Source organism: Staurois parvus, unplaced genomic scaffold, assembly GCF_062004578.1.
Source record: "Staurois parvus isolate SC_StPar_1 unplaced genomic scaffold, SC_StPar_1.0 ptg000029l, whole genome shotgun sequence".
Taxonomy (NCBI): domain Eukaryota; kingdom Metazoa; phylum Chordata; class Amphibia; order Anura; family Ranidae; genus Staurois; species Staurois parvus.
In genome coordinates this window covers 5,488,463-5,510,824 of record NW_028317825.1, presented here as the reverse complement: position 1 = coordinate 5,510,824, position 22,362 = coordinate 5,488,463, and the positions used below count along the sequence as shown (strand labels likewise).

At 39.5% G+C, this 22,362-nt stretch overlaps 1 protein-coding gene across 1 annotated transcript in view; it reads left to right on the top strand.

Annotated features, from left to right (window-relative positions):
* The window catches only part of TEKT1 (tektin 1), a 40,327-nt gene that overhangs the window by 1,346 nt on the left and 16,619 nt on the right, over positions 1-22,362 (top strand). Inside the window, exons 2-4 of the mRNA XM_089657457.1 lie at positions 16,424-16,621; positions 18,566-18,731; positions 21,998-22,126. Of these exons, the coding sequence (XP_089513583.1) occupies positions 16,432-16,621; positions 18,566-18,731; positions 21,998-22,126 (485 nt within the window). The 5' untranslated portion in view covers positions 16,424-16,431. The remainder of the gene's footprint in view (positions 1-16,423; positions 16,622-18,565; positions 18,732-21,997; positions 22,127-22,362) is intronic.

Sequence of the window (22,362 nt, the reverse complement as noted above, 5' to 3'; positions counted from 1 at the left end):
GGAGAAATTGTGCCCCATCGATGGGTGTCATTGGGAGGAATTGTGCCACTTCATTGATATCAGTGGATGAAAAAGTGCCCTAAGGACTGGATAAAAGCAAGCAAAGGGCCACATCTGGGCCCCGGGCCGCAGTTTGGAGACCACTGGCATAGGCGATCGGAAGCAGAAGTTATCCCCCATCCCTGTAGTCTTCTGGGACACGTGACAGGTCTTAGAAGACTGCAGGACCATTCCAAGGTGCAGCGCTACTAGCACATGCGCAGTGTCACAGCTGGGTGCCCACACCTAAGATACCAACGCCAGGGAGAGAGGATGGCCGGTGCAACCAGCTGCAATGAGCACACCACTGGATCATGGGGCAGGTAAGTGTTTTTTAAGGGCCAGTTCACACTACATGCGTTTCAGTTGCTTTTTTTCTGCATCCATAACACACAGAAAGTAGGTTATATGGTTGTCAATGTCATAGTTCACATCAGTGCTTGCAGTTCCAGTGCGTTCCGGGTGCAGAAAAAAAAAAGTAGAACATGCTGCATTTTTCCTGCCCAGAACTGTATTGGAACGAAGTAAAATGCATCAAAAATGCACTGACATGCACATGTCCCTAATTAAATTAAAGAAAAAGAGGAAAAATTAACTGGAATGCATAAAAAACGCACCAGAACATGCCAAAAACATGCCTGCAAAAATGCATCTGGAACACATCTGGACTGCGTTTCTATAGTGTGAACCGGCCCTAAAAGTCAACATCTACAGTTTTTGTAGCTGCTGACTTTTAATATTTTACAGTTTAACTGCAGCTCTGATTTAAAAGAGAAGTATGCATTGTTTGTTTTTTTAAATCATACCTAGGTGGATGCAGCATTGATCCAATGTGAGAACAGTCACCAGGCACTTAGAGAGAGTGATTCCCCCTAATGGGGACACACACAGCAATAAAAACCTGACAGGTATTCTAATTCCTCTCCATCCAATCCAAAACTAAAAATAAAGTTTTGCCTTCAGTTATGCTGAAAAAGAGAAGTTCAGAAATCAAACATTTATATTCACCTAGATGGCTGCAGCACTGATTCAAGCTGCAGCTGTCCCCCTCCCGCTATACACCAAGAAGTGAGCGATTGAAGACTGCAAATCGCTCAGTTCTCAGTCTTCAACAAAGCAGAGAGCGGTGACTCTCAGTTACTGGTTCTCTACTGTGCCCCTCCAGTGATCACTGAAATTCCGAGCTTTGGAGTGGGTAGTAGCAGTAGGTTTTGGCTCTCAGTGGTGCATTGAGAGGCTAAGCAAGCTGCTGGTCAGGTATCTGGGTGGATCCCGACATTATCCCAAGGATCCCTGCGGAGCCTGGACCCACTCTGTCTGCCCACCGTGGGCTTTAGCCAGCTGTCGACTGAATCTGGGTCACAGGAGTACATGCAGGAATTCTTACTTTTTTTTTTGTGGTTGTGCCCTTTGTGGGAACTAGCATCATGGGTAGAGCTTTTGAAGCACACAGCCACTCACTTTTCTTCTTTTTAAGGGCCGTTTTTGCCCAATTTTATTTAAAAGAAAGTTCCATACAATACAGGTTTCCCACGCAGGGGTATCCACCATCAATACAAACAAAACAAAGATTCAGCCTCCTGCCTCTCTCAGCCCCTTGCTGCTCTGGCTCCCTCTTCTTCTAGGTGGCACCCTCCTGACTCCTGGACAACGACCTCCTGTCTGCAGGGGTGGAGCCCAGAACCATGGTTTGGTCTCTTCAAAAAGGCCTGCACACACCTGTGCAATTAGTGTGCTGGGGATTCTGAAAACATGGACCCAGGATTGGAGATTTCATCCCTCCCAAATCACTTTGAAATCTCCAGGCCCCAGGTCCCAATATGGGCTTTATGAACCGACAAGGAAACAGACAAACCAGTTTCCTCTGCATCAAGCAAACCGCCTGGAGCCCCTCAACCCGTATAGCTGAGAGCCCTGGGTTATAACCTTGATTTAGACCGTGGCAGGATACCGCACTGCCACACCTTGTAATCATATCTTTCAGAGACCATAGACAACTCTTTTTTTCTTCAATTATTCAGTGGGCTGGATGGATTCCTCCTGCCAAATAAGCCAGGTTGATAGAGGAATCCTTTCCACTGAGGTATAGTATTCTGACAGTGGGAATCCTCTGCTTTCAGAACACATTGATCAGAAGGTGCAGCCACTGACCAAGAAAAGTTTTCCAACCTTCCCATTCAACAGAAGTCAATCCAACTATCTAGTCCTGTCAAACAGGACAGCTGTACAAGGAATTAAATTCCCTGTGGATCCATTCAAATTTCATTCCGTCTATGGCCAGATTTAGTGTGTGAACTGCCATCAGGATTACAGTACAAGAAGCCACCCTTAAGCCGGCCATACACGGGTTGAATTCCAAAACAATTTAGTTTTGAAAAATTTTTTCTAATAATTTTTGTTTGAATTTCGCATCATTAGTGAGTCACAGAAATGGCTTATTTTCGTGTGACCATCGAATTTGAGTGATCGGGCATGTTGGAAATTTTTTGAAAAACGAAACAATTTCATCAATGATGGGAAAATCGTACAAGAAATAGAAAGCTGTGACCTGGAAAGAAAAGAAAATTCTCGGCCACGAAAATTCTTTTCTGTAACAACATGTGGAGAAATTGTAGGCTTGGTTGGTTGAATTTCAAAATCAATGGTGGCACCATCGGATTACAAAACGCACCAAATTTTTGATTTTCTAAAGCGAATTCATATGGATTTCGCCCCGTGTATGGTCTGTCTGAAATCCCATATGGAAGAAAAATATATTTGAAATATATTTTAAAAATATTCTTCCAAATATATTGACATATATTTGAAATACTACAATTTTGGCCATATTCAATATATATATACTGTATTTTGAAATGGGTTTTTATTACAAAGTATGAGAAATATTTTTTAAAAAAAATTTCAAATATACTGTATGTCTTTAAAAATGTAAATCTACATTTTTGGAATACATTTAGAAATATATGTAAAAATATGTTAAAATGACTTTTTTATGTTACAAAAAATCTGAAGAACATATTTAAAAAAAATATATTTTTAAAAATATTTTTCATATATTTTGTAATATATAAAAATCGCATTTCAACATATATTTTTACATATACTTGTAAATGCGTTCCAAAAATGTAGATTTGAATTCTTAAAGACGTATGGTATGTTTGAAAATGAATTTTTAAAAATATTCTTAATATATTTTGCAATAAACGCATTTCAACAGTGTGTGTGTGTGTGTGTGTGTGTGTGTGTGTGTATGTGTATATGTGTGTGTGTGTGTGTGTATGTATATCTATATGTGTGTGTGTGTGTATGTGTATGTATATATATATATGTGTGTGTGTGTATGTATATGTGTGTGTGTGTGTATGTATATATATATATATATATATGTGTATATATATGTGTGTGCATTGTATTCTCCCGGCCAGGAGAATACAATGATTATTGCTAGTGGTTATAGCTGCTGGCAATAATCGCATGCTAAAATTCCAACATGCTGGTTGTATCCAAGTCGATAGATGGATCAACTTGGGTACAATCAGCCTGCCCATAGATCGATTGAATCTCGGCTGGTCCCTGCTGAACTGGCCATGGTTCAATCCATCTGCTTAAGACTGCCTATCACAACAATGATTCGGTGTTAAAGGATAACAAAAGGCAAAACTTGTTTTTAGTTTTGGATTGAGTGCAGAGGGATTACATCATCTGTCAGGTTTTTATTGCTGTCTGTGCCCTCATTAGGGAGATTTACCCTCTCTATGTGTCCTGTTAACTGTTATTGGCAAAGGGGGGGATTATGATAGCTGGAAGAGGTATCTTTGGTGTAATGCAGGGCATTTATGATGTATATTGCTAGGAACAGGGATCACACGACCATTTGGCTGGTGATATGACATGTATCAGTTCCTGATCCACCCAATGAGTGTAACATGAATCTGGAAAAAGTCTCTCTGATAATCCGTGCCTTTGGTAAGGAAGATTGTGGTCTAGTTAGCTTCTCCTGGACCAGTTGATACAGTCTCTGCCGCTGATCAGTGTATTCTGATGGAAGGGGAGTCCCTGCTGTCAGAATACATTGGGGTTGATTTGCTAAGGGCAAATAGACTGTGTAGTCTGCAAGTGTGCTTACATTCATTTTCCTTAGTAAATATAACACTGTGAAGCTTCACTTTGTAAAGAATACCCAAATCATGTAAGTAGGTGCAAGTAAAACAACAAAAAAAAAAAAGTTTTTTGCTTCAGTATGATTGGATGATGAAAATCAGCAGAGCTTTATCACATTTGCTAAGCTCTGGGGAAAATGAGTGCAACTGCACTTGCAAAGTGCACAGTCTATTTGCTTGTAAATCCACACCGTAGTCTCAGCGTGGGGAGATTCTTCTATCCACCTCACTTGTGTGAATGGAGGAATCCATTGGGGTTTTTTTGCGTTTATCAACCTGGTTCAGTCATCTATGTCTAGCTCAAGTAGCAATGACATGACATACATTGTACATCAGATCTTCCTCCTTCTACCTGACAAAATGACCAGGGTGCACTGTCACTTTGGCAGTTGTGTTTGTGCTGCAGGAGATCCTTTCTTACCCTAGGTTCACACCTAAGCTTTTTCTGCAGCGGTTTGCAGAAACGCACAGCAGTCCATATAACATGGTTTCCTATGGGACATGTTCACATCTCCGCATTTTCACCCGGTGCGTTTTTCGGAAAGGGTCAGGCTAGGTTCACACCTATGCAGTTTGCTTTTGATCTATTTCTGCAGTGTATTTTGCGGTGCATTTTGTGTTTGTTTTTTTTTTTTTTCTTGTTGCTAGGCAGATTTAAAACGCGGCAAAAACGCACTACATGCTTTTTCCTAGGTTCACACTTTTGTTTTGCAAAACGCAGTACAGTCCATTTAACATGAATTCCTATGGGACATGTTCACATCTCCGCATTTTCACCGCTGCGGTTTTTGGAAAGGGACTTTTTTGAATGCAAAAAGTTGCATTTTTGAGTCAATATGCTTTAATGGAAATGCTGCAGAAAACCATGTAGTGCGTTTTTTATGCATTTTTGATGCGTTTTTTCCACTTTTTTTTATGCGTTTTAAATCTGCCTAGCAACAAGAAAAATAAAAAAAAAACAAAATGCATAAAAAATGCAGGTGCAAAAAACTGCAAAACACAATGCAGAAAAGGGTCAAACACAACTTGCGTAGGTGTGAACCTAGACTTAGCTGTGTTTCCACTGAAGTCTATAGAACCAAAAAATTTTACTTTTTGCATTTAAAAAAGTCCCTGACCCTTTCCAAAGAAAACACACTGTGTGAAAACGCAGAGATGTGAACGTGTCCCATAAGAAATCATGTTAAATTGACTGTAGTACATGTCTGCAAACGCTGCTGAAAACGCTTAGGTATGAACCTAGGGTCAGGAACTTTTTTAAGAAGTTGCGTTTTTGGGTCTTTAGACTTCAATGGAGACACTGCAGAAAAGCATGTAATACGTTTTTGTGGTGTTATTGCAGCATTTTTTATGTGTTTTGCGTTTTAAATCTGGCTAGCAACAAGAAAAAAAACCCTGCAAAACACAAAGTTCATCAAAAATGCAGCAAAATTGCATGTGCAAAAATACAAAATGCACCGCAAAACACACTGCAGAAACAGATCAAATGCAAACTGCATGGGATGAACATAGCCTTATCCTAGGTTCACAGCTAAGTCTAGGTTCACACCTATGCAGGTTGCGTTTGATGCGTTTCTGCATTACATTTTGCGTTGTGTTTTGCTGTTTTGCACTTTCAGTTTTGATGCAGTTTTTTTTTTTGTTCCTTGCTGCTAGGCAGATTTTAAATGCAAAACACAGCAACATGCAGCAAAAACACAATACATGCTTTCCTGCAGCATTCCCATTGAAGTCTATAGAACCAAAAATGCAATGTATTGTGTTAAAAAAAAGTCCCTGACCCTTTCCAAAAAACGCATCGGTTGAAAACGCAGAAATATGAACCTGTCCCATAGGAAATCATGTTAAATGGACTGTACTACTTTTCTGCAAAACACTGCAGAAAAAGCATAGGTGTGAACCTAGGGTTAGGCTGGTCTAGGTTCACACCTATGCAGGTTGCGTTTGATGCGTTGCGTTTTGTGTTGCATTGTTGCACTTGAGTTTTGATGCATTATTGCCGTGTTTATGATGCATTTGTGTTGTTGGGTTTTTTCTTTTTCTTGTTGCTCGACAGATTTTAAACTCAAAACGCATGAAAAATGCAGCAAAAACGCGGGGAAAATGCAATGCATGCTTTTGTGCAGCATTCCCATTGAAGTCTATGCAACCAAAAATGCAACATTTTACGCTCAAAATGCCCCATAGGAAATCATGTTAAATGGACCGTACTGCGTTTCTGCAAAACGCTGCAGAAAACGCAAGGGTTAGGCTGGTCTAGGTTCACACCTATGCAGGTTACATTTGATGCGTTTCTGCTATGTGTTGCACATACGTAAATAATTCAACTGTGCGAAGGATGGGTCGGGTGAAACCAGAAGTGTTTTATTAGAAATGGCTGTAACAAACACAGAAAACCCTTAATTACATGTGACTGGATATGTTCACTGTAATCACTGTCCTGTAGGAAACAAAGTGTTAGACTTTTTAGTTCCTACTTCTGTGTCTTCCTATTATCACAGGAAGTAGTTCTGCCCTCTTGTGATGGTACAATAAAAATGCAATCACTAGTATCTTCTATTGACAAAGATAGATTACTGTTATATTAGGTATTAGGCTTTGGATTTAAATTTTATGGGGCTGCCTATTTTCTACACCTCTTACACTCTCCCCCACAAATTTGTTATGTCGTCCCTGACATACGCAGAATTTTTTTAAGAAAACATTCTTTTACTTGTCTAGTAGTAACCATAGGAAGCCAATGGTAAGTAGTAACCAAGTTACTTGAGGAAACATCCTCCCTGTGACATCTACTCCCTATTACATCACAGCTTCCCACCAGGCCCACAGCGCTATAGTACCTGGCAAGATATAGTTGCGTGTAACCAACTATTTAGTAAAACCCCTTTCTATACATATTTGTATAGGTTACTAAGTTTAGACAAAGATGATGAGAAACTAGGGAACATCTTATTACTTTTATACCTTTTTATCATAATGGCGGAATACCCATTGTACATAAACAATGCAGCATAACGTTGCCATCTACTGCTCTGTACTTTTATCGGCCGACTCTGTCTCTTTGTTACATCTAGTTCCCTCACCTAAAACTGTTTCTGCCTGAGCTACAATATCTGCAGTACAAATGCAATTACATTTTTCCTTACTTGAACCAACAGAAAAGCAACATATAATTATTCTGGTTTTGGTAATTAACTTTGGTATAGTGTCCCAAATAGTAAACAATGGTTAACATAATCACTTCTACCAACTTCTATAGTCTTCAGCAAAACATTCTGAACTGAAATACCAGCTAGAGTCAACAGGTAATGTAGGAATACTGTCTATAACCTGTATAGATGAAACTCTGGTAACACTACTGGGTTGACCTAAAGTGTCATATGTCAAAATCTTTGGTTGTCTCCTGTTCCTGTAGGGTTGTATTCTACATTGAGGAAGTGAATCTGAAAGGTCCTCATTCTCCTCTACATCACTTTCAACAAGTTGTTCTGTGTTCTCTGTTGCTGGGCATTCTTCTTCTATACCTCCAAATGCATACTCAGTTTGTTCAATTTGATCTATAGGCTCAGTCTCTCTGACTCCTTGTAAATCATACTCACTTACTTCCAGCTGACGTGGATAGAACTCAATAGCTTCTGGATTTAGCTCTGTACTTTCCTCTGGGTGGTCATGCTGGGTGACTGGGATGAAAGATCTCCAGTGTCTTTGTTCGTGATCTGATTCATTTTCTGATTCTCCTTCAGATATCTGTGTAGGTTGTTGAGTTGTACTTCGATCCTTCACTTTCTTTCTTGCATTGGTTCTTTTGGGTATCTGTTGACCTTGGTCGCTAGGTAGATAATCACATGGCAATAGTAAGTTGCGATGTAAAATCCTTGTTCGGCCTTTTCCAATTTCTGGTTTGATTTCATACACTGGACTGTCTGCACACTTCTTTTTAAGAACAACATGTATGGTATCTTCCCAAAATGATCTCAATTTTCCTGGACCTCCTCTTTCGGTAAGATTTCTGACTAGAACTTTGCTACCTGGTAGAAGTTCAGCTCCATGAATTTTCTTGTCATAATGTTCTTTTCCTCTCTGTGCAGCTTGAGTAGCTATTTTTGAAGCAACCTTATAGGCCTCAGACATTCTATCTGTCCATATGTTCACATATTCAGAGTAGATCTTGTATTTTTCAGTTACTGGAGTGTCAAACATACTATCAATGGGTAGTCTTGGAGACCTTCCAAACAGTAGAAAGAATGGAGATTGTACTGTAGCTTCACTTCGAGTACAATTATATGCATGGACTACCTTTGCTAGTGAATTTTTCCAGTCCTTTTTGGAATCTGGTGACAGGGTACGAAGCATAGATAGCAGGGTACGATTAAATCTTTCAACTTGCCCATTACCTTCTGGGTGATATGGCGTTGTGTGAGAATTTTGGATGTGGCAGTGCTTCCCTAATGTCAAAAACAAGTGATTTTCAAACTCTCTACCCATATCATGGTGAATTCTGGTAGGAAATCCGAATTTCAAGACAAAATCATTGAATATTTTGTCAGCAACAGTTTTTGCGGACTTGTTCTTGGTTGCATATGCCTGAGCAAATCTTTTAAAATGATCTATTACCACTAAGATATACTCATATCCACCTTTACATTTCTCAAGATGAAGGAAGTCAATGGAGACCATCTCAAAAGGATAAGTTGTCACAATATTGTTCAAGGGGGCCCGAACAAGCTTATTTGGCCGTTTGTCTTTCAGACAAGTACATTGACGTGTGATATAATTTTCAGTGTCCCTTTGCATATGTGGCCAAAAGAATCTTTCTCTGATTAAATTTACAGTCCTTTCTACTCCTAAGTGTCCCATCTCTTCATGTAACTCTTTCCATACTAAGTGATGGTACAACTTGGGCAACACTAGTTGAGAACCAGATGATGTTTTCCGTCTCAAAATGTTATTGTCGTCGAGGTAGAGTTTGGTCCATTGTTTCATAAGTATGAAAAGATCAACAGGTTCACCTTGTCGTTCCTGTTTGGATGGAAACTTGTTTTGGCTTTTGTACTTCCATACTTTTCCAATCACAGAGTCTTCCTGCTGTGCGGTTCTTATTGTCTCTTTTGGTATTTGAGTTACCTTCTTTGGTGTTGCATCGGTTGTATTGGCAATCGTCATTGGACATAGCCAAGGTATCCTTTCTTTTTGATGTGCTTGAATTGCTTGGGTTATGGAAGTGATGACTTTGGGGTCTACTGCTTGTGAACATTGTTGCATGTATTGTTCAGGACTCAATGGCATACGAGAAAGTACATCTGCATCAGCATTCCTTCTCCCAGGACGATATTTAATAGTGAAGTTGAAGTCAGCTAGTTCTGCAACCCATCGATGTCCTGTAGCATTCAATTTTGCTGTAGTGAGGACATAGGTTAGTGGATTGTTGTCAGTATATACAACAAATGATGGACAGTAATATAGGTAATCTCGGAATCTATCACATATTGCCCACTTCATTGCTAGAAACTCGAGCTTCCCTGAATGCATGTGGTAGTTTTTCTCAGCAGGTGTGAGAGTTCTAGACCCATAAGCAATCACCTTTAGTTTCTCCTCTTGCTCTTGGTATAATACGGCTCCTAGTCCTTCTTGTGAGGCATCACAGTGAAGAACAAAGGGTTTGGAATAATCGGGGTAACCCATAACTGGAGGATGAGTTAACACTTCAATGAGCTGGTTCAGTACTATCTGATGATGGTCAGTCCAGGCTATAGACTGATAGGATGGAAGTTGACCTTTTGACTTTGGGATTGGTTTCCTCCTTTTCTTTGTCTGGTTATCTGGTGTTGAGGTTGTGGTAGGTGTCAAACCTGCTGACAATAGTTCATAGAGAGGTTTGGCAATTCTGGAGAAGTTTTGAACATAAGGGCGATAGTAGGAAATAAATCCTAATAGTTTCCTGAGTTCTCCGACAGTCTTTGGTTGGTTGTTTCTTAAGGCAAGTACAGGTGCCGTGTCGGCCGGGTCCATAGAGTGGCCTTCTTTTGACACAATCTTGCCCAGGAATCTGACTTTATTTTGAAAAAGTTCACACTTCCTGGCTGTTAACTTGATTCCGTGTTGTTGGTAACGTTGGAGTACTGACCGGACATGCTCCACATGCTCCTGGAATGATTTACTATGAACAAGGTTGTCATCTAAGTATGGCAGGCAAATCTCATCTCTCAGTCCTATTAAACATGTCTCCATACTGCGTTGGAATTGGGCTGGTGCAGAGCTCAGACCAAAGGGTATTCGGATCCATTCATACAAACCCCAAGGTGTAATGAATGCTGTCAATGGTCGACTGGCTTCTTCCATAAATCCTTGATGGTATGCTTTCCCCTGGTCTAGCACAGAAAACCATGAACTTCCTCCTAGACTGTCCAGCATGTCTTGGATTCTAGGAATTGGATGACGGTCAGGAATGGACTTCTGGTTCAACTCTCTATAATCGCAACACAGTCTTAAACTGCCATCTTTCTTTCTTGCGCACACAATGGGTGATGAGTATGATGATTTCGATTCTGCAATCCATCCTCGATTTATCAGATCCTGCAGATATTCCTTAACTTCTTGGTGCAGTGGTTTTGGCACAGACATGTAAGTTCTCGTGACTGGTGTACTGTCTTTGAGACGAATCTGTAACTGTAAAGAAGGAATACATCCTACATCAGAGTCATCTTTGGCAAAAGCATTGCATTCTTCCCTTAGCATTTCTTTGACGATTTGTTGATCTTCAGGAGGGAGGTGTTTCAAAGGCACTGGCGGGTCCCAGCACTCCTGATTGTCATCCCCCACCCGCGGATAAGTCTTATTTGGATTTCCAATTTTCCCTTTTGGTCCTACCTTGAGTGTCTGTGGTTCAGAGGTCACCGAATTGGTAAACACATTTGCTGATTGTTTCAATTGTACTTGAGCCGGATATGTTGTTTTTATGGGCTCTACACCTCCAATCTTTGTTTGACCTGGTAACACAATGTCCCGTTTAGTTGTATTCCAAACTGGAATGGTCAGTTTGGAGAATTTTCCTCTTTGAAATGAGACTAGTGTCTCACCAATATGCAGTCCATCCGGCAGGTGATAAGCCTCACTCGGTGTAAACAAAACTGTCTGAGCCTGCAAGGACGGTTTGGTGTGAGCACTACACCGAATGTATGTTACAGTATTTGCAGGGATTCTTTGGTTCTTAGTACCAGTCTTTATGATAGCACCACTGGTTTCCCTACAGTTGGCTTGTAGTAAGCTTACAAGGACTTCTGCTTTGGGGGTTGGCAGTTCCAAAGCTGTTCTTAATATGTCCACAAAACCTGGGATAACTTTCTTCCCATCAGCAACTGTCTCTTTGAATGTTTCTTCAATTATATTATAGCCGATAATTGGCTTCTCAGCCACTTTCTCATCCTCAGAGACTACTAGTGGTATTAATAACTGCTTGGTAGTATTACTGCTCAATGTAAGCTGAAAGGTTACCTCAATCCAACCTGAGAACGGAATCTTTGTCTCATTGGCTGCTTTCCCTTGGAGTACCCCTGGTCCCAGCAGTTCTTCAAACGATCGGAGCACAGTGTGTGGCAGTACTCGCTGTCTCCAGCCCTCATTGATAATGCTAACCTGAGAGCCAGTATCCCATAAGGCCTGGACAGGAGTTTTGTCAATTTCACAGTTCACAAGGCATCTCTTTCCAATAAGACCCAGTAGCTTGTTGTGCTTTTTCAAAGTGATGCCATTCACACTGGTTGGCAATTTTTCAGCTGTCAGGGATAGTCTTTGAGCAGGGCAGGTTGGCGTTTTCCTCCAGTAGTCTGCGTTTAACTTTCCAGCCAGGGCTCTGATGGTAGGTTGGGGACTGGTTTCTTTACTACTGACATTATTTGCACTTTGGGACGCAGGTTTGGTTCTGGCACAGGTTACTGTCGGTCCCTTAACAGCAACCTTCTCCCGTTTAACTGATTTTGTTTGGCCGCTCTGCATTGTCTCGCCCTATGTCCAGCTCGACCACAGTTAAAGCAATGGTCACATGCAGTTCTATGATCAGTCTTTTCACAAGATTGACAAGTCCCTGTCCTTCGTCCAACAGTTGTCCTAGGTCCTCCAAAGCCATGCTGTTGTCGAGTTCTCGAATCTTGGAGAAGTGCTTTCATATGGAATATTTCTTGTTGCAACTGTATTACTATCTTTTCAAGGTCAGAGTTACTCTTTGAAGGCTGTTGGATTGCCAGACTACTTGTTTGTGATGGAAGCAAAGGGAGGGTGCCTGGTACCTGAGAACAATGGAGGATGTTGGCCTGGCACTCTCTTCCCTTCGTCAGGTTACTGTGCTCAGATTTCTTTTGTTTCTGCTCCCTTTCCATGTCCATGTTTGTAGCCTCATTCATCTTCTCTATGAGCAACTCATCTGAGACTGTAGGATCATCCAAGTGTTGTTTTAGTTGGAACTTGATATGGTCACTTCTCAGTCCAGTGCCCACTGACCTTAAGAATTTCTTTTGTATAAATTCAGTGCCAAAGTGTTCATCTGAACCTTCCCCTTGTGACACGAACAGCAAACGGTCCTTCAATGCAATGGCCCTAAATAGGAAGTTCTGGGGAGTCTCTTTACTATTCTGTGATATATTAATCAATTGTTGGTATAGTTCGGAAGTATTTTCCTCTTTATAATGGCTTTTTAGGATTCTCTTGAGTGGCACTAGGGTCAGTCCACTCTTCAGCTCTAGCATGCCTCTGAGACTTGACCCAGGACTAATGGCTTTCACCACAGCTTCCACAAGCTCTGACTCGGGATATCCCTTTTGCATTCCCATGTCAATCTGGTGCATGAGGTTAGTATAGGACAGCTTATCTTTCTGTTCCTTTTCACCTATCTGACCAGCAATTTTAAAGTCCTTTCTGATTGTAACTTCTGGCAAGTTAGTATGGGAAAGTCTCTGAGCAACTAGATTAGGGTCTTGATTTGCAAGACTTCCTTTTGAGTCTTTGTCTTTAGTGCCAAGTTCTTTCATCTGTCCCTCTATCATCTTGGCTGTTTCCTGAAGTTTTTCCTGTATACTGTAGTATTGCTGTTTTAAATGCTTTAACTGTTGTTCTGCTTGAGGGTCTTTGCCACTATTGCTTGGTGCTTCAGTGTTATCTCTCTTCTCTAAATCACCAATGAATTTCTTAGTTGCCTGCAGAAATTGTGTCACTACTTCTTCACTTTCGGTCTCTACCAATTCATCTAACACCTCATTCACTATCCGCATGTAATGGCGCCGGGTTTTTCCTTTTGCCATACTTGCTTCAGAGGCCTTTATAAACTGGCAAGTCTCCATGAGATCATCGACTGTCATGTGAATCAGGTGTTCACTGATTTCGTCTTGCAACTTTTCGATATCCATACTCCTAATGTTTTTCTGTAACTTCACCACGGACAGCGTAGTCACTCCTTTTCACTTCCGGACCTTTTGGCGTTCCTTTCACCCGGTCCCACGTTGGGCGCCAATTTTGTTGCACATACGGTAAATAATTCAACTGTGCGAAGGATGGGTCGGGTGAAACCAGAAGTGTTTTATTAGAAATGGCTGTAACAAACACAGAAAACCCTTAATTACATGTGACTGGATATGTTCACTGTAATCACTGTCCTGTAGGAAACAAAGTGTTAGACTTTTTAGTTCCTACTTCTGTGTCTTCCTATTATCACAGGAAGTAGTTCTGCCCTCTTGTGATGGTACAATAAAAATGCAATCACTAGTATCTTCTATTGACAAAGATAGATTACTGGTATATTAGGTATTAGGCTTTGGATTTAAATTGTATGGGGCTGCCTATTTTCTGCATTTTTTATGCATTTTGCGTGTTTTGTTTTTTTTTCTACTTGTTGCTGGGCAAATTAAAATGCAAAACGCATCACAAATGCACTACATGCTTTTCTGTTGCGTCTCCATTGAAGTCTATAGAACCAAAAAAACAATGTTTTGCGTTTGAAAAAGTCCTTGACCCTTTCAGTTAGGTTCACACCTATGCAGTTTGCATTTTATTCGTTTCTGTGGTGCTTTTTACAGCAAAAACGCAAAACGCACTGCAGAAATGGATCAAACACAAACTGCATAGGAGTGAACCTAGCCTTCGTTAACCTTCAGCCCTGATGAATTCTCTACTCCCTGTGGCTGCTGTTATAATTATTATTAATGCTATAATTGTATCAACGTTATTTATTTGTGAAGTTTATTTTTTATGTTGTTTGTAGCATTCATATGTAAACTTCTTTGTTAATTAGTTCATGTGTTCTTGTAGCAGTGCATTAAAACATACAAATTTTTTCATAACACTGTTAATTTAAAACGTTATTAAATCCCAAACCAAAAATTTAATATTATTATTATAATACAGGATTTATATAGCGATAACAGTTTGTGCAGCGCTTTACAAAATTGGGGCAGACATTACAGTTACAATACAATTTAATACAGTAGGAATCAGAGGACCCTGCTCGTTAGAGCTTACAATCTAAGGCTAGGTTCACACCCATGCAGTTTGTGCTTGAGCCATTTCTGCATTGCGTTTTTGCAGCGTTTTGCGTTTTTGTTTTTTTTTTTACACTTTTCTTGTTGCTAGGCAGATTTAAAAGGCAAAATGCAGCAAAAAAAGCACTACATGCTTTTATGCAGTGTTTCCATTCCACTGCAGTCCTTGCCCCTTTCTAAAAAAATGCACTGGGTGAAAACACGGAGATGTGTTCCATAGGAAATCATCTTAAATTAATTGTACTGCATTTCTGCAAAACACAAAATGCTTCGGAAAAAGCTTAGGTGTGAATCTAGGATAAGAGGGAGGGTCAAGAGATACAAAAGGTCATAATTGTAGGGGATGAACTGATGGAGAAAGTGGAAATACAGTTGTTAGGTGGGAGCAGGGTAGGCCTCTCTGAAGAGAAGGATTTTCAGGGATCGTCTGAAAGTGGACAGAGTAGAAGATAGTTGGACTGATTGGGGTAAGGAATTCCAGAGGATGGGAGAGGCTAGGGAGAAGTCCTGGGGGCGAGTATGGGAGGAGGTGACAAGGGATCTAGAGAGCAGGAGGACTTGGAAGGAATTAAGAGAACAATCAGGTTGGTATTTAGTGATGTTTTTGGGGGCAGAGTTGTGGATGACTTGTAAATTTTTCTTAGTATTTTGAATTTCATTAGTTGGGTGAGTTGCAGCCAATGGAGGGATTGGAAGAGGGGAGTGGCAGACCATATGCATTAGGAACACAAAATGTATCTTTTATTACATATACTGTATATATGTATTTCTGGGGGAGTAACGTTGGTATGATGGATTCCACCTGTTCTTTTCACATTTAGCTTGAAAAACAGAAATAGCTCGAAACCCGTTTCTGTATTGCTTTAATGTGATATGTGTAATTTTTACACTTGGATATAGAAGCAAAAAGAGCATTTATTATATTTGGACTGTGTGTGTGTATGTATATGTATGTATGTGTGTATATATACAGTGTATATGTGTGTGTGTGTATATATGTGTGTATATATATATATATATATATATATATATATATATATTTTATTATTATTTCAGGTACTTAAATAGCGCCGTCAATTTACACAGTGCTTTATACATATTTTGTACATTCGCATCAGTCCCTAACTCTCAAGGGGCGTACAATCTAAAGTCCCTAACTGACGTTCATACATACACATACTAGGACCAATTTAGACAGGATCCAATTTACCTACCAGCATGTCTTTGGAGTGTGGGAGGAAACCGGAGTACCCGGAGGAAACTCAGGCAGCCACAGGGAGAACATGCAAACTCCAGGCAGTGTATGTATGTGTGTGTGTATGTGTGTGTGTATGTATATATATATATATATATATATATATATATATATATAGTAAAATAAGATACAGTTTGTGTTCCTAATGCATACATTAAATTTAAGCAAATCTTTCAAATGTACATGTCCAAGACTATATCCTGGACTATTTCCTATGTACTGTAATAGTTTAGAACTTTTCTATAGGCTGTGCATCTTTGTAATTCTGTCTGTGTGACACTACAAGATAGATAGAGATATATATATATATATATATATATATATATATATATATATAAATACTGTTTATTGTGCCATATATATTTGTTACTTTAAAAGTACAAAAAGAAATTTATGAATGACTATTCTAAAAATGGTGTCTTCACAGCTCTAATTTCTTTTTTTAGACTTTACAATGGCAAAGCTGGTCCAGTTCCCACCAAAGTTCCTTCCAAAAGAGTGGAGTATTGCTAATCAGACAAGCTTTGCCAACGCAGAAGCTCAAAGGTCCCGATCAGAGAGGCTGGTTGCTGAAAGTCAGAGACTGGTTGATGAAATTGAAAATACAACACAGAAAACTCAAAAGGATGTCAACAAGAAGCTAGGTATTGCAATTGACCTATATGACTCAGAATTCTATTTCGCCCATTCAAACATCCTAACAAGTGAATACACCAAGCACTGTAGTAATTAGAGAATAGAGATGATATTTGACTTTTTTTGTAGCAGTTATACATATCTATACCAAGCCAGTAATGAAAAGCTGGCCATACACTACATACATAGATTACTTCACTCAACCTGAAAAAAATCCCCTCTAATAGTGTGGATGGATGAATCCCCCAGAATAATCCAATGCGTTTTGGGGGACTAATACAAAGGTCATAAATGTAAAGATAAAAGGTCATGAATATAAAAATGAATATACAGTACAAGTAAGATATAATTAATTTATAAGTCAAAGGATGTCCACCTATTTGCATATAATATCTGATTCCAGTAAACCGCAAACTCCTTGGATAGTATGTATGTGGATTCCCAACTTTGGATCCTTTCCCTGTTCCTGAGCGGGATCTCTGTGTTGTATAGTGCCGCTGAAACAAACCCAGTGTGCCCAGTGACAATTTTAGTGACCCTTAGAAAATCTGAATCCAGCGCCCCATTTGTTCTTGTGTTTGACTACTGTATTCTGACAGCTGGCAGAATACCCAAACACGTACTGCATCTGAATGGATACAACTACTTTTCAGCTGATTAGTTTTCTGTCTGGCTCATTTGATTTTTCATTTGAAGGATGTTGTGCAGGAAGAGTCCGACAGGGCCAATAACTAAGCAAATTTTGCACAGTGCATGGCCAGCTTTGATTTGTGTCACAGCAATAATATGAAATGTATACACACACAGCCATTACTCAAAGCACAAATATTAATTTGTAACCATTGTAATTAGTATCATTTGTAACCATTGTAATTAGTATCAATAGTTAAACAGTGCATTGAGGTCAGCTTGTAAATTGAAGACATCCTGTAAGGACGTTATTCCACTGCACAGTTTGGTGTCATCTGCAAAGACTGAAATGGGATTTTTAATCCCAGACCCTATATCATTTATAAATATATTAAAGAATAAGGGTCCCAATACTGAACCTTGGGGTACACCACTGACAACCCTAAACCATTCAGAGTATGAATCATTACCCACTACTCTCTGAATACGATCTTTTAGCCAGTTTTCTATCCATTTACATACAGATTTTTCCAAGCCTGTAGACTTTGCACAACACATTAGTCATGTGTGGGGAACTGTGTCAAATGTTTTTGCAAAATCCAAGTATACCACGTCCACAACCACTCCTTTGTCTAATGTTGTGCTCACCTCCTCATAAAAATAAAATCAGATTTGTTTGACAACTTCTGCCTTTCATGAATCCATGCTGCCTGTTGCTTCAAATTTTTTTTTGTTGAAAAAACACATCTATGTGGTCTTTTTTTTAACTCTCCAGTATCTTCCCAACTATAGATGTTAACCTAACAGGTCTGTAGTTACTTGGTAAAGACACTGATCCCTTTTTAAATATAGAAATATCAAAATAAGTTCAGCGCTATCAATATAAGCATAATCAGTGATATAATATTATTTTGATATTGGTGTATTGTATATTGTATCCTATACTTTGTGCTGGCTGCTTTAGGTATTTATGTGTGTTTTTTGTGCAGCGTATTTTGAGTTTCTCTTTTTAAATATAGGCACCACATTGGATGGCTTTATATTAACATTTCAGTATAGATATAGAATAGGCTATTCACAAGGCAAAGGTGTGGAGAAATGTGCAGTTACCCATAACAACCCAGACGATTTTAATCTATGGAGGTCAGCTCAGTGAACAGTTCATTTTAATAGGTTGTTATGGGTCACGGCACTGTATTCTGTACTATGCTGCATAATCCCATAATCCTCTCTCTATTATTCAGATGTTACGGGACTTCTCTATAGATGAGTGTAATTTTCTTGTGGTTTACTCCAGTTATGTCTGCCAATTTTCTCTACAGAGCAGAGATTGGAAGAGATCCAGTTTTGGAAGAAAGAATTAGATAGCAAGCTTGAAGACACCGTTAATGACATAGAACAGCTACTGGCTTATAAAGTTCGCCTGGAAAAAGCCTTGGAGAGCTGCATGGAGCCTTTGTCCATAGCCCAGCAATGCTTAGTGGAAAGGTAATTATATACAGGATTACATCTATGAGCTAATAAGGCAAAGAGATGCTGGAAAGAAGACTCTTAACAGAAAAGTAACGTGTTTCTAAAACAGAATAAAATGGGCCTTGCTTATTTATGCTTATTTGATCATTGCTTCCCACCACCTCCAGCAGCAGCAATATCAATCCAAAATCCTGTAGTAAAATAAAAAAAAAAAAGTAAGCAGTACGATGTGGTGTAACGCTCATTATCCAGCTCCCTACCACAACCGACTTATAAAAAAACAAAACAAAACTGCTAGCAGGTTGTATCAAAGCTTGCCCACTCCCTCTCATCCCCAACATTCCAAAACTGTAGGCCTATTGCTATGATGGGCTGCCTCCTTGGTTAAATAGGGAATGTGCAGGAAAGAAAATCACTCGATTCCCCTATCAACACTGACTGTGTTGATGGGGGAATCCCTCCCGCGGAGCTATTGCATTTTCCCGGCGGGGAAAGGAGGGGCGCAAGGAGCAGTCCCTGCTGGGAAAACACAGTGATTATTGCTAGCGGCTATAACCGGTGGCAAAAATCGCATGTAAAAATCAAACCGATTGTACCGAAGTCAATTGATGGATTGGCTTGGGTACAATCAGCCTGCCAATAGATGGCTTGAATCTCTGTCAGTCCCTGCTGAGCCAACCGAGATTTCTACCAGCTATGGCCAGCTTAATTCCTCTATCCACAGAAATTGGATAGATGGAGGAAGTCCCATACCCCATAATGTTTTTATTGCTCTCTGTGACACCACTAGAGAGATCATCTTAATTGCTCCTGGTGACCATTGTGTTTGGTACAAAAAATTGTGAGAAAACCAAAATGTTTGCTTTGTTACAAACAGAAGGTGAGGGGTAACCTTTTAATGGGTAAACCTGTTCTAGTTCTAATTGTCTAAAGCTAGATATGCACTAGTTTAGTTTTAAGAACCTTTGTTTGATTTTCTAAATGTTGGTGGGTTGAAATTGAAGTTGGTTTTTAAGCTTGGTGACAAGAAAATTCAAAGAAGCAGGATGGAACATTTTTCTCAATTGAACACATTTCTAAAGCTGGCAATAGATGGATTGAAATGTAGACAGTTCAGCAGGGACCGGATTCATTTCAATCCATGTATGGTACACTTTGTGATTGAACAAAAGTCAGTCTATTGATCCACTTCTATTCAACCTCTATGCTGGAAAATTTCTTCTCAATCAGCACTGCAGCCCTGATCAGTGTAGCAGGGAATTCTCCCCTCTGTCAGAATACAAAGACAGCTAGTTGGATGAAAAAAACAGACTCATCTATGGTCAACTTTACAGTGAATGCAGTTTTAGTTCAGTAAAGTGTATTTATTCTGAAGTCAAATGTTAAAAGCAAACTACTTTTTTGAAATTGTCCTTCAAATTAACTGGGAAATTTCATGAGAATTTTTGTACTGGTGTATAGCTTGCTCGAGAGGATACATCCCTTCATTTAAATGAAATCTTTTTGTTTGATTTGTCTCTGAGACAAGAAGAGAAATTAAATCTCCCAAACAAAAAAACAGTTAAAAAACAGGGGTTCCCTACTTTATCCAAAGCTAACTAAAATGTTAGACTTCACATACAGTTGTGCTCAAAAGTTTACATACCCTGGAAGAAATTGTGACATTTTGGCATTGATATTGAAAATATGACTTATCATGCCAAAAAATGCTCTTTTATTGAAGGATGATGATCATATGAAGCCATTTATCATCAAATAGTTGTTTTGGCTTCTTTTTAAATCATAATGATAACAGAAATCACCCAAATGGCCATGATCAAAAGTTTACATACCCTGGAATGTTTGGTCTTGGTACAGACACACAAGGTGACACACGGGTTAAAATGCCAAATAGAGGTTAATGTCCCACATCTGTGGCTTTTTAAATTGCAATTAATGTCAGTGTATAAATAGTCAATGAGTTTGTTAGCTCTTACCTGGAAGCACTGACTAGGCTAGATACTGAGCCATGGGGATCAGAAAAGAACTGTCAAAAGTCCTGCGTAACAAGGTAATGGAACTTTATAAAGATGGAAAAGGACATAAGATGCCCAAAGCCTTGAATATGCCAATCAGTACTGTTAAATCACCTATTAAGAAGTGAAAAGTTCAGGGATCTCTTGATACCAAACTAAGGTCAGGTAGACCAAGAAAGATTGCAGCCATAACTGACAGAAGAATTGTCTGGGATTCAAAGAAAAACCCACAGGCAACCTCAAAACAAAAACAGGCTGCTTTGGAAAAAGATGGTATGGTTGTTTTTCAGGAGTACAATACGGTGATACTTGAACAAAAATTAGCTGTTTGGTCGAGGTGCCAGAAAGAAGCTTTTACTGCACCAATGCCACAAAAAAGCCCGGTTACAATATGCCTGACAACACCTTGACATGCCTAACCGGGCCTTTTTGTGTCATTGGTGCAGTAAAGGCTTCTTTCTGACACCTCGACCATGCAGCTCATTTTTGTTCAAGTGTCATCATATTGTGCTCTTTCAAAACAATTTTTTTTTTTGTGGTTACCTATGGGTTTCCCTTTGTATTCCGAACAATTCTTCTGTCAGTTGTGGCTGCAATCTTTCTTGGTCTACCTGACCTTGGCTTGGTATCAAGAGATCCCCGAACTTTCCACTTCTTAATAGGTGATTTAACAGTACTGAGTGGCATATTCAAGGCTTTGGACATCTTTTTATGTCCTTTTCCATCTTTATAAAGTTCCATTACCTTGTTACGCAGGACTTTTGACTGTTCTTTTCTGATCCCCATGGCTCAGTATCTAGCCTAGTCAGTGCTTCCACATAAGCGCTAACAAACTCATTGACTATTTATACACTGACACTAATTGCAATTTAAAAAGCCACAGATGTGGGACATTAACCTCTAATTGGCATTTTAACCCCTGTGTGTCACCTTGTGTGTCTGTACCAAGGCCAAACATTCCAGGGTATGTAAACTTTTGATCATGGCCATTTGGGTGATTTCTGTTATTATGATTTAAGAAGGAGCCAAAAAACTCTTTGATAATAAATGGCTTCATATGATCATCATCCTTCAATAAAAGAGCATTTTTTGGCATGATCAGTCATATTTTCAATATCAATGCCAAAATTTCACAATTTCTGCCAGAATATGTAAACTTTTGAGCACAACTCTATACATTGTTTGGCCAGAAGATTTTATGAGCTATATGTATTGTTCGTTTGAATATGTTTATTAATTGTTGACTGTAAAAAAATCCTTTTGTAGAGAGAAGAGAGTTGGGATAGACCTGGTTCATGATGAAGCAGAAAGAGAGCTCATCAAGGAAGTGGAGGTAATCCAAGGGGTGATAGCACTACTGCAGAGGACTTTAGAAGAAATTACTGAGCAGATAAGGTGAGTAATTGTTTTTCATCATGTTTGTTTGCCAAACCGCATGTATAACAATTATTGTGATTAATCAAATTTAAATGATTTAAAGTACAACTGTGGCCAGACTATCAATCACACCATTAAGCCAATGAGATGAGATGGGGGGGGTGTATTATGGATGCATAGAGCAGTGGCTCAGGAGCGAGCACACACCAGTGCCCCCACAGCAAGTGCCGTGCTGTGGGGGCACTGGCTGAGGA